Source organism: Nicotiana tabacum, chromosome 15 (genome assembly GCF_000715075.1).
Source record: "Nicotiana tabacum cultivar K326 chromosome 15, ASM71507v2, whole genome shotgun sequence".
NCBI classification, from domain to species: Eukaryota; Viridiplantae; Streptophyta; class Magnoliopsida; order Solanales; family Solanaceae; genus Nicotiana; species Nicotiana tabacum.
In genome coordinates, this window is record NC_134094.1 from 127470662 (window position 1) to 127482955 (window position 12294).

Consider the following 12294-nt stretch of genomic DNA (forward strand, 5'->3'; position numbering starts at 1 on the left):
AACATAGGCGTCCAATAATGGATAAACCAATAATAGGGACGAGTATGACTCTGACGCCATATTAAAGTGTTTCAGAATTCTATTAACTTGAAGTTCCAATAGACAATTTTAAATCTCCAGCTGGGCAGGAAATTGAATACATCTGTATTTGGTGTTGGTGAAGATGGTTTTATCAACTTTGTTGTCAAGATTTCAACTTTCATGATTTCCTTTTGGTGATAATGGAAAAAGGGAAACAAATTAAAGTACTGAAGAAGTTAGAGGTACTTGAATAATATGTCATCAACATCTCGTGCCTTCCCCTTTACGGAGGGGGATTTAAAAATAAATTCATGTTATATTTGTGATTTGAACTTGTGATTTGAAGCAATTTTTAACATCCTTACCTAATTAATTAAACAATTTCTTATGCCAAGAAAATTTAACTGTTTATATATAGAGTTTAAATTATATAAATCGTTGGTATAAGGAATTTTACACTATCATGTCACTGTTGTTTGTTATAACATGTAACTTGTCTTAATTTTTTATTACAAATCCTTTTTTTTAAAAAAAAAAAAAGAGGCTCGTTTGTAGAAATCAACCCTCTCTATAACAGTCAACCCTTGATTGTGTAAAAAGGGAAAATTTATACAGTCAACCCTCTCTATAACAGTCCCGTTTGTTCCAATATTTTTTGGCTTTTATAGTAAATAGTTGTTATACACCTATAAACAACATTTGACGTTTAAATATATTTTGGCTGTTATAGATAAACATTATCCAAAAATCAATTATTTTTTCTTTTTTAATGTTATATACAAAAGATAAAAAAAATTATTCAAATTTAAAATCTCAAAAGATATGTATATTTCACTAGTTAATATTTGAAGAAAGCTAATACATTATTAATAAATTCATAACTAAATGTATAAAGATTTAAACTCTAAGGCAGACATTTTAAAGCTACTAAGAAAAATAAATTCTTTCAAGATTGATGGAAGAACTTTGTAACTCTAGCTTGTTTTGTAGATTTATTCTCTTACTAGCGATATAACACTTGAATTGGCGAATTTTCATGTACAAATTTTCAGAAAAATGGTATCCAATAACTTTCCTTTGATGACAATCTAAGAGATTAACAGTTAAATTTTCTATCTAAATATATTTTGGAATTTGTCCCATGGAAAAGATAATATGTACAAATCTTCAAATCTTATATCTTATGCAATATAGAAACTTTGTTTAATGGAAATGGTTGTGTGCATATTTTTATAACTATTATTTGTAATCTTAATGATTCTATATGACTATTATAAAGGGATAATTTTACAAAGAGCGTTCTGCTATAAATATGACTGTTGTTGTTATAAGTAAAAACCTGTTATAAAAATGTAATATATAACTTAAAAAATCGATCCTGAGGAAAATTTGACTTATATAGTGAACGACTGTTATATAAAGATGTTATAGAGAGGCTTGTACGCATTTTTACTCTATTTGCACAATATTTCAATTTTTCACTGAAGTAAATTCAATTGAATGCCCTTGCCTTACTTTAGCTCCCCACCTACCAACTGTTTAATATTATATTTATAGGGTGCCCTATAAACACGTTTATCACAACAAAAAGTAGCAGTTTCATGTTTGGTAAGGAAAGTAGTTCAAAATAAGCCTTTTAACTAAGTAAAAATTGCAAATGATATAAATAAACTTCTGCAATAGTGCATTAGCCAGAAGCGGATGTAGTGTACTACCTACGGGTTCAACTGAACCCATAACTTTCGACGCGGAGTAAAAATTTATATGTAAAAATTCATTAAAATTGCAAAAATAGTAGATATGAACTCATAACTTTAAAAATATAATGGGTTCAATGTTAAAAATCTTAAAATTGAACCCATAGGATTTAAATCCTGGATCCGCCTCTGGCATTAGCAGTTCCATGTTTGGTAATGTTATGAAAATTTCCCATCTTTTGAAGATTTTTCAGAATTTTCCGAATATAAATAGGACCTGGAACTTCTGATATCAAAATTGTCTTCAACCTTTTACAGTTCTCTCTCTCTCTTTCCCTTAATTCCATATATTTTTATCACATCAAAAATGGGTAGCTTTTGTGTTACTTTTGAGTGACCAAATTCAAGTTGAAATCATTTCCAAGAAGCTTATAAAACCATCCTCCCCAACTCCTAATCACCTTCAAAATGTTAAGTTATCTTTCTTTGACCAAATAGCTGAGAAAACACATATGCCTCTTGTTCTTTTTTATCCACACAACCCCATCAACTCTTCCTACACCCTTAATTATATGGTACAACAACTCGAAGAATCACTTTCTAGGATTTTGACTCACGTTTATCCAGTTGCTGGTAGATTTTCTGAAAGTAAACGTTCAATCAATTGTCAAGATCAAGGTATAACATTCATAAAAGCCAATGTCAATTATCAAATGGATGATTTTCTCCAACAAGCACGTACCAATTTCGACCTTCAATTGCATTTTTGGCCACAAGGAATTAAGAACGTGGACGCGACTAATTTGTTTACCATACCACTTATGGTTGTGCAAATTACAATTTTTCAATGTGGTGGATTCGCGTTATCTATGAGTACTGCACACCCTGCTATCGATGGATGGACAAGTTTTACGTTCATTTACGAGGGGTCAAAAGTGTGTAAATTGGGAATTTCAGCTGAAAACATCAATTTCATGAGCTTTAATTTGGTTAACATTTTTGGACCAAGAGATATATCCAAGATGTTTAAGCCATCTGCTATTTTCCCAGGAAAACGTCTAGACACTAAATTGGTGGCCAAAAAGTTTGTTATAGATGAAGTCTCTTTATTAAAACTCAGAGACAAATTAACAAATTGTAACAATTCAGGTGTTTTAAGTTTTAAACCTTCACGAGTTGAGATGATCACAGCAATTTTATGGAGGGCTCTGCTTCACGCTTCACAGGCAATATCAGGGAAATGGAAGCCATCATTAATGTCATTTCCATTGAATTTACGCGGTAAGCTTAAATATCCTGAAGCATATAACCCTTTTGGGAATTTCATAATTGAAATTCCAATAACATTTGAACCAAAAGTGACTGATATGGCGTTGCAAGACTTTATAATATTGATTAGAGAGAAAGTGCAGAAAATTATTAATTATTGTGACGTAGCTTCAGCTGACGATGTTGTTGACATGGTGGCTAATTTATATAACGAAAGTTATGGAGGACGAGAATGGGGAGCTAACGATGATTTTGAGGAATTTACGTGCTCGAGTTTGTGCAGATTTCATATGCAAGAAGCTGATTTTGGATGGGGGAATCCAAGTTTAATGCATTTTGGATCAAGACATAATCAAGTGTTTTGGTTGTATTCTACACAATGTGGCACTAGTATTGCTGTGCAAATGGATTTGAAGGAAAATTACATGGACTTCATTGAACGTGACCAAGATTTCCTTGCTTTTACCAAGATTTAGGTTTTTGTTAAAGCTTCTATAAGTGATTTGTTGATCCAGGACGACGTGAATTTGGTTCTTAATAAAAAAATATTATTTTCGTCAATTATTTTATGGGTTACGGTTGAGGGTTAGTAGGCAGTGGAGCGATTTATCCTTCCGTGGGAAAACTTGGTTAGAGTTTAGAGCACCTTATTTGCTCAACCCTGTGCTTGTCAGTATCATTATTATTATCCTATTACTGTTTTATTCTTCAAATTTATTATTGTTATTTCTACTTTTATTTGGGTATCTTTACTACTTTTTCTACTTTTTCTTTTCTTTTTACAGTATTTTCACCACAACATTTTACTCGTTTTTTTTTCTTTTTTAAACTGTTTTTTAAAACGCTTTTCTTGAGGGATGGTCTATTGAAAACAATTATGATGTGAAATCTTTTTATTATTGTTCGGCCAAAGAGGTATTGAGATGAAAAAAGAAGTTTATAAAATTAAAATAAATTTTAGGAGGTTATGAGTATTCCAATTCTTATTCCAAAATTCAAATCCTATATCACGTACAAAGATTAAGATCTCCTGACCAGCTTACAAAGAGACCATAGCAGTAGTATACAACTTTAGACCTAAAAACCCTTAGTCTACTAAGAACAAGCTATTGTACTTTTGTCCTTTGCACACAAAATAAATAGATAGTACAAAAGGTTTCAATCAAAAAAGCCCCAATTTTATTTTTATTTTTTGTTTTTAGGAATTGATATTCAAAATTCAATGCCCCAAACTCTTATAAGAACCTAAAACTTAAAGAAAGCCTTGATATCGCTGTCACATTCAAATAAGTGCATGTTATTTTCCTTCAAATCCACCTGCACACAATTCCCATTGCCACATTCTGCATCATACAACCAACAATACTGATTATGCCTTGAACCAAAATGCATTAAACATGGTTTTCCCCAACCAAAATCAGCTTCTTGTATAGAAAACCTACACAAACTTGAACTTGTGAACATGTCAACTTCATTATTTCCTCCCCATTCTTGCACTACGAAACTGTCACGACCCAAATCTCCCTCCGTAGGATGTCGTGATGGCACCTAGTATTAGGGACACGGTAAGCCTAACATTTACTGAAATAATAATAATATTAATTAACGACTGACAAATGCGAAGTAGAATTCTCTATACAATACTTACAATCCCAAAACCGGTAGTACAAGTCATAAGCTCTACTGAGTTATTAGAAAGCCTACAAATACAGTTGTTTTGAAGTAGAGATAAAACAGTGCAAGTACAATATTAGAAGGTGACTCTGAAGCCTGCTAACGCACCAACAGGTTTACCTTAAGTCTCCACAGCAAGATCCGTACAGCTAGCTAACGGTCAACTAACTCCAAATTTACCTGGCTCTGCACAAAAATATATAGAAGTGTAGTATCAGTACACCACAGCGATGCCTAGTAAGTATCAAGACTAACCTCGGTGGAGTAGTGACGAGGTACAGACACTCACTAGTCTAATAACCTATGCAATATAGTATACAAAAATAATAGAAAACAATAGCAGTGATAACAACAATAATCAACTAGTGATGTAAACAGCAACACAGCAAGAACAACATAAATATTGCCCAAATGAACAATGAACACAATCACAACCAATTAATCAAGTCCTTCAAAATATACACCTTTCATCTACTAGTTTTTTGAATAAAACTCTTTGGAAGAAAATCCTTTCAATTAAATATCTTATATCATATTCAAAAATACGGGTCTCAGCCTCCCTTTCATATTCTCACGGCATATCGTGCCCATATCTCTATCACAACCGCACGGACAACTCTCGTGCCAAATATATCAATACATAAAATGTGCACGATCAATTTATTTTCAATAACGTAAGCTTACAATTTTTAAACCAAGTAAGAATTTAACAAATAAGTGAGTTTATTTTAGAGATACGGAGGTGTTATTTTTTTTTCTTTTTTTTTCCAGTTATTCTTTTTTTTTTCACTCTCCTTAATTTGGTATTTTTGGCTAGTACCTTTTTTTGTTTGTACAAAAGTGCACCTTGTCGGTCTTTTTATTGTTCCACCCAAAAGCTACCCAATCTGTTTCTTTACTCTTCTAGCTACTTAAGTGCTTTCGGAGGTAAAGGTTTAACAAGATTTGATTAACAACAAAGGAGATTCGGCTTGTAATATGGTTGCCAAAGAACAGGTCTACAGGCTCAAAAGGGGTGACTATGGATAGTATTAGCATTGGTAGACAAATAAACTATATGGTGTAACGAGTCGGCCGGTCGTTTCAAGTATTACAATCGCGTCTCCCCATTTATTGCTCAAATTATGCTTTACGGTTGTTATTTAACTAGTCGGGGGTAATTGGTTCGGGTCCGATGAGGTTTTGGAATGATTTGGAATTTAGCACTTAAGTTGAAAAGGTTCACCAGATGTTGACTGATGTGTAACGACCCCGGAAAAGTTTTGCTAAGGAAATTTAGGTTTTGTGGTGCCGAATTAGGCTTACGTGTTTGAGAATTTTATGCGGCTCGGACCTTTTGGATTGAACAATGCGCGAGGGAGTTAAAGAAAAATTTTTGGAAGAAAGATGCAATTCTGCGGTCCACTTTGTGGCTGCAGAATCACTCTGCAGGCCACATAGTGGGCAGAAGCTCGACATGTATAAGTGCAAATTTGCGGTCGATTATGTGACCGCAGAACTATTTTGCGGTACATTATATAATCGCAGAACAGGTCTGCGGGACGCATAGTGACCGCACACCCGGGCAGAAAATACCCAGTTCCACCACTTTTCTTTCAGATCTATCGACTGTATTGAAGGTAACTACCGGGGCTCTTCTCCCTGAATGCCTTGCAGCATTCCCCTGGTGATTCAGCACTGAACCTGGGGATGCCGAGGGGGAACCCGAAGAAGAATCAGGGTCCTGCAAGACAGACACCTGGGACTCGGAACTATTCGACAACCTAGGACTCTGACTAGGGGGACTTGTTACACCAGCAATACGAGATACTGGCAAAGGAATAGGTTCTATAATGGGGGCAACATCACGACTCACTGATCTTCTTCTTGATTCTGAAAGAGGTGATGCTGTTGGAATTGCACCAGAATTGACATCAAGGGGCTCTACTTTAGGAACCTCATATGACAATAGAGGACCAGTATACTCACTTGCTATTGAGTATTCCATATTAGCCCCATCAACTCCTGGTGGAAGCATTCTCCTCACCATCTCCCTCCAATCCTCTCCCTCATTTTTCTCCATTTCTCTCACCCACCAAAAGATTCAATCTTTCTTTACACTCAATTGCTTATCACTACTTACAATTTCTTGATACTAACATTCATCTGGTAAATAAAAACCTCTTAACTCAAACCAAGATTTGCCCTTCTCAGCAAAATCACAAAAGCCCTCAATTTGGAAAGATTCAATTGCTCCTGCTGATCAAAGCTTTGACATCTGAAATTTCAATAGTCCAAAGCACAAAGTTTTCAACCCAAACAAATCCAAAAGGCTGACAAATACATGTTAGTGACCGCATGTGCATTATGCGGTCGCATATGCGACCGCAGAGTGTGTTTCAGAGCTTCATTTCTCTTGTTTTATAAACCCAACCCCGTTCTTATAAAACACTATTAGGGGTCATTTTGAAGGGTTTCATTTGATATTTTTGAGAGAGTTGAGAGCATCTTAGAGAGAGAAAGTGAAGACCTAATCATTTGTCCATCAATTCTTGTTCAAGGTTTGAAAATTTCATAACGATCTTGCTAGGGCTTCAAAGAAGTAAGAATTTCTAACCATAGTCTTCAATTTTGAGTTTGGGTAAAGATGGGTGATTGAGAGTACGATTCTTGGGTGTGAGAGTATTATATATACATGCACGTACCAATAAGGTTTGTGGAAAGATTGTTCGGTTCAAATAAGTAAAGATTGGGTTGAAAATGGTAGAAATCTTCAAACACTTTAATTGAAGAATTAAAGGTCGAGTTGATATCGGGATTTGGTGAAACTTGTATGGTTGGACTCGTGGTTCGATGGGCGTTCATAGTTTGTAATTTTTGTCGGGTTCTGAGACATGCGATTTTTGAGTGCAATTTCGGATTTTGATGGAAAATTAGTATTTTCATATGAAATTGATTCCTATAATTTGTTTTGACCAAATTGAATCATTTGTGGCTAGATTTGAGGCGTTTGGAGGCCGATTTGCGAGGCAAAGGCATTGCAGAATAAAGAATTAGACGGTTTGAGGTAAGTAACAGTCCTAAATTTGGTCCTGAGGGTATGAAACCCCAAATTATGTGTTATGTGATTGGTTTTGAGATGACGCACATGCTAGGTGATAGGCGTGTGGGCGTGCACCGTAAGAATTGTGACTTGGACAATTCCATGGAACTGTGTAGTTGAATAATCTGTTGATATCCGTACAATTTTTCACGTATTAGAGAAATTGAACTATAAATCATGATCAAACCATGTGTTGACACTGTTGGGACACACAAAGGTTTTACTTGCATATGACATCATAGTCTCTATTATTCATAATTGATGCATCATATCATTGCTGTTTGGGCTGCTTATCATGATTTTCAAGAGCCCGAGACACTGGAGAGGTTGATGACTGAGTGAGGCCGAGGGCCTAATTGTGAGGATATTTATGGGATTGGGCTGCACGCCGCAACATATTTTATTGATTTATGCCATGATTGGCTTGCTATAGCGCTTGGGTTGAAGGAGCCCCTCAGAGTCTGTACATACCCACTAGTGAGCGCAAATACCTACTGAGTGCGAGTGCCGAGTGCTGAGTGATTGAGAGGAAAGAGTGATTGTGAGGTTGGAGTTAATGAAGCACTGAGTGACTATTTCTCTGAGAGGATGTATTGATTTCATTATTGCTGCATTCAATTTAGCAATTACCGTGGAGCTTTAAATGTTGAACTTGAAAGCATGCCTACCTTTTTTATGTTGGAAAGTATTGTATTTGGACTTAGTTGTGAAGCTTGTCATTATCTTCAGTTATTTATTTAGTATTGTTACTTACTAAGTTAGTTGTACTCATACTACACCCTGCACTTCGTGTGCAGATCTAGGTGTGCCCGGACACAGTGATTGTTGATTCCTTCGCACAGTTGATTTTTCGGAGATTCCAACGTAGCTTCTGTGTTTCGCAGACCTTGTCTCTCCTTCCCTATCTTTTGTTTGTTGTATTTGGTCTCAGACTATTATAGACCGTGTTTTCCAAACTAGTGATGTATAGATGCTTATATACTAGTGACACCAGGTTTTGAGAGTGTATTTATTTATATTATTTGTGGGATTTTCTTTTAAACTTAATTATTATGTTTTCAGTTTAAAAGAAATTATGGGTTATTAGTGTTGTCGGCTTGCCTAGTATTGAGATAGGCGCCATCACGATAGGCATGATTTTTGGGTCGTGACAAGTTGGTATCAGAGCCTAGGTTACATAGGTCTCACGAGTCATGAGCAGATTTAGTAGAGTCTTACGGATCGGTACAGAGAAGTTTGAACTTATCTTCGAGAGGCTGTCGAACCCTTAGGAAAATTTCACTTTCTTGTATTCGGTCGTGCGAACTTGTTGATTTCGGAAACTAAAATTCTATTATTCTATTCTCTCACAGATGGTAAGAACACGTACTACCAAATCGGACGGTCAGCCACCTGTGCCACCGGTTAGGCCCGCGATAGGCCGGGGCCGTGGTAGAGGCCGGGGCCGAGGTAGAGGTCGGGGTTTCGCTCGTACAGCAGTTGGAGCAGCACCTGTAGCACCACCAGTTGCTCCAGCTTAGGAGCAGATTCCAGATGTAGTTGAGCCGGTGGGACCAACTCAGGCACCAGTTGTGCCCATTGAGATTCCAGGTCTACAGGAGGTTTTGGTTAAGATATTGACAATTTTCACATACCTTGCTCAGGTGGTTTCTTGTCAGGCCGGGGGAGGTACTCATACCCTTGTTGTCCGTACTCCAAAACATGTAGTGCAGGGACTTTAGATTCCTGGGGCACTACCAGCCCAGCCGGTTGCAGCTGCTCAAGCCCCGATAGTTCCTGTTATGGATGATGATGAGCAGAGGAGACTTGAGAGATTCGGGAGGCTTCGACCTCCATCATTTAGTGGTGTTGAGTCATAAGATGCTTAGGGTTTTCTGGATAAGTGCCAGCGGATGCTTCAGACAACGCGTATTCTGGAGACCAGTGTGGTCTCGTTCACTACATTTTAGTTTTCTGGGGCTGCCTTTAGATGGTAGGAGGCTTCTGAGAGGCATAGGCCGGTCGGTGCATCACCACTTACGTTGCAGTAGTTCTTTGTTCTCTTTTTATAGAAGTTCATGCCCCAGTCTCGCAGAGAGGAGATGCGTAGACAGTTTGAGCAGTTACATCAGGATGGCATGTTTGTGATGCAGTACGAGATGAGATTTTCTGAGTTGGCTCGTCACGCAATTTGGTTGGTTCCCACTGATAGGGAAAGGATTAGGAGGTTCATTGATGGCCTCACATATCAGCTGCAGTTACTTATGACTAGGGAGAGGGTATCTGGTGCTACTTTTAACGAGATGGTTGACATTGCTCGGCAGATAGAGATGGTCCGTAGCCAGGAGCGTGGAGAGAAGGAGGCCAAGAGGCCTCGTGGACCGGGCGGTTTCAGTGGTGTTCCTTTAGGGGGCAGTTTTACCACGACAGGGTTCGTCCTTACAGGCACACTCAGACGGGTCGTCCAGTTCACCTTGGTGCATCATCCAGCCATAGTTCATACAGTTCTCATCAGGGTCAGTCATCTCTCAGCGCCCTTCTAGCCTAGAGTTCGTCCTGTGTCCCTTCAGTTTAGGGTTCATTTGCATCGGGTGCTTCTAGTGGTTATTTTGGTTCTCGAAGCCCGATTCAGTCCTCACCACCACCAGTACCGGGGAATTGCATTGAGTGCGGGGAGTTTGGACATATGTGGAGGTAGTGCCCTCGTCTCCCGGGAGGTCCAGTGTAGCAGAGGAGTCATACTACGACTTCAGAACCAGTTACTTTGCCACCCGCCCAGCCAGCTCGGGGTGGGGCTCAGTCAGCTAGGGGTCGCCCAAGAAGGGGGGCCGATCAGGTGGCGGTTAGGCCAGATGTTGTTGCTTCAGATGCAGTGATCACAGTTATTGTCTTATTGTGCCACAAGTAAGATTTTATATTATTTGACCCTGGTTTCACTTATTCGTATGTATCATCGTACTTTTCTCATTATCTGGATATGTCCCGTGAGTTCTTAGTTTCACCTGTTCGTGTATCTATGCTGGTGGGAGATACTATTATTATGGACCGTGTGTATCGGTCATGTGTGGTAACAATTGGGGGTCTTGAGACTAGAGTTGATCTCTTATTGCTTAGTATGGTTGATTTCGATGTAATCTTGGGTATGGATTGGTTGTCTCCATATCATACTATTATGTACTATCACACATAAACTGTGACATTGGCGATGCCGGGGTTGCCGAAGGTTGAATGGAGAGATTATCTAAACTATGTTCCCAGCAGGTTAATCTCTTATTTGAAGGCCCAACGTATAGTTGGAAGGGTTGTTTTTCCTATTTGGCCTTTGTGAGAGATGTTGATGCAGACATTCCTACTGTTGATTCTGTACCGGTAGTGCGAGACTTTATAGATGTATTTCCTGCAGACCTGTCGGGTGTTCCACCCAACAGGGATATTGATTTCGGTATTGACTTGGTGCCGGGCACTCAACCCATTTCTATTCCTCCATATCGTATGGCACCAGCTGAGCTGAAAGAATTGAAAGAGCAACTTCAAGAACTCCTTGATAAGGGGTTTATTAGGCCTAGTGTGCCACCTTGGGGTGCACCAATTCTTTTTGTGAAAAAGAAAGATGGTACTATGTGGATGTGCATCGACTACAGGCAGTTGAACAAAGTTACAATCAAGAATAAGTATCCTTTGCCGCGTATTGATGATTTATTTGACAAGCTTCAGGAAGCGAGGGTATTCTCAAAAATTGATTTGAGATCAGGGTATCACCAGTTGAAAATTCGGGATTCAGATATTCTAAAGGCGACGTTTAGGACCTGTTACGGTCACTATGAATTTCTCGTGATGTCTTTTGGTCTGACCAACGCCCCAACAACATTTATGCATTTGATGAATAGTGTATTCCAGCCATATCTTGATTCATTTGTCATAGTATTTATTGATGATTTCCTTGTGTACTCACGTAGCTAAGAGGAGCATGCACAACACTTGGGTATTGTATTACAAAGGCTGAGAGAGGAGAAACTTTATGCTAAATTCTCTAAGTGAGAGTTCTAGATTAGTTCGGTGGCATTCTTGGGGCACATAGTGTCTAGTGAAGGGATTAAGGTGGATCCGAAGAAAATAGAGGCAGTTCAAAGTCTGCCCATGCCATCTTCAGCTACTGAGATTCGAAGTTTTCTCGGCTTGGCCGGTTATTATCGTGGCTTTATGAAGGGTTTCTCGTCTATTGCATCGCCTTTGACTAAATTGACCTAGAAAGGTGCCCCATTCAGGTGGTCGGATGTATGTGAAGGGAGCTTTCAGAAGCTCAAGACAACTTTAACTACAACCCCAATATTGGTGTTGCCTACAGGTTCAGGATTTTATACTGTGTATTGTGACGCGTCGCGTATTGGTCTCAGCGCAGTGCTGATGCAAGACGGTAGGGTGATTGCCTGTGCGTCCAAACAGTTAATGGTACATGAGAAGAATTATCCGGTCCACGACCTTGAGTTAGCAACTATTGTTCATGCCTTAAAGATTTTGCGGCATTATTTGTACGGCGTCCATTATGAGGTTTATACCGATTATCGGAGTATG

At 38.3% G+C, this 12294-nt stretch overlaps 1 protein-coding gene across 1 annotated transcript; it reads left to right on the forward strand.

The window, feature by feature from the left end:
* Window positions 1-2033: 2033 nt before the first annotated feature.
* On the forward strand, window positions 2034-3535 carry LOC142169929 (acetyl-CoA-benzylalcohol acetyltransferase-like). Its single transcript, XM_075231872.1, has one exon. The coding sequence runs from the start codon at window positions 2231-2233 to the stop codon at window positions 3461-3463; it is 1233 nt and encodes a 410-aa protein (XP_075087973.1). The 5' UTR covers window positions 2034-2230; the 3' UTR covers window positions 3464-3535.
* The last annotated feature ends 8759 nt before the right edge of the window (window positions 3536-12294 follow it).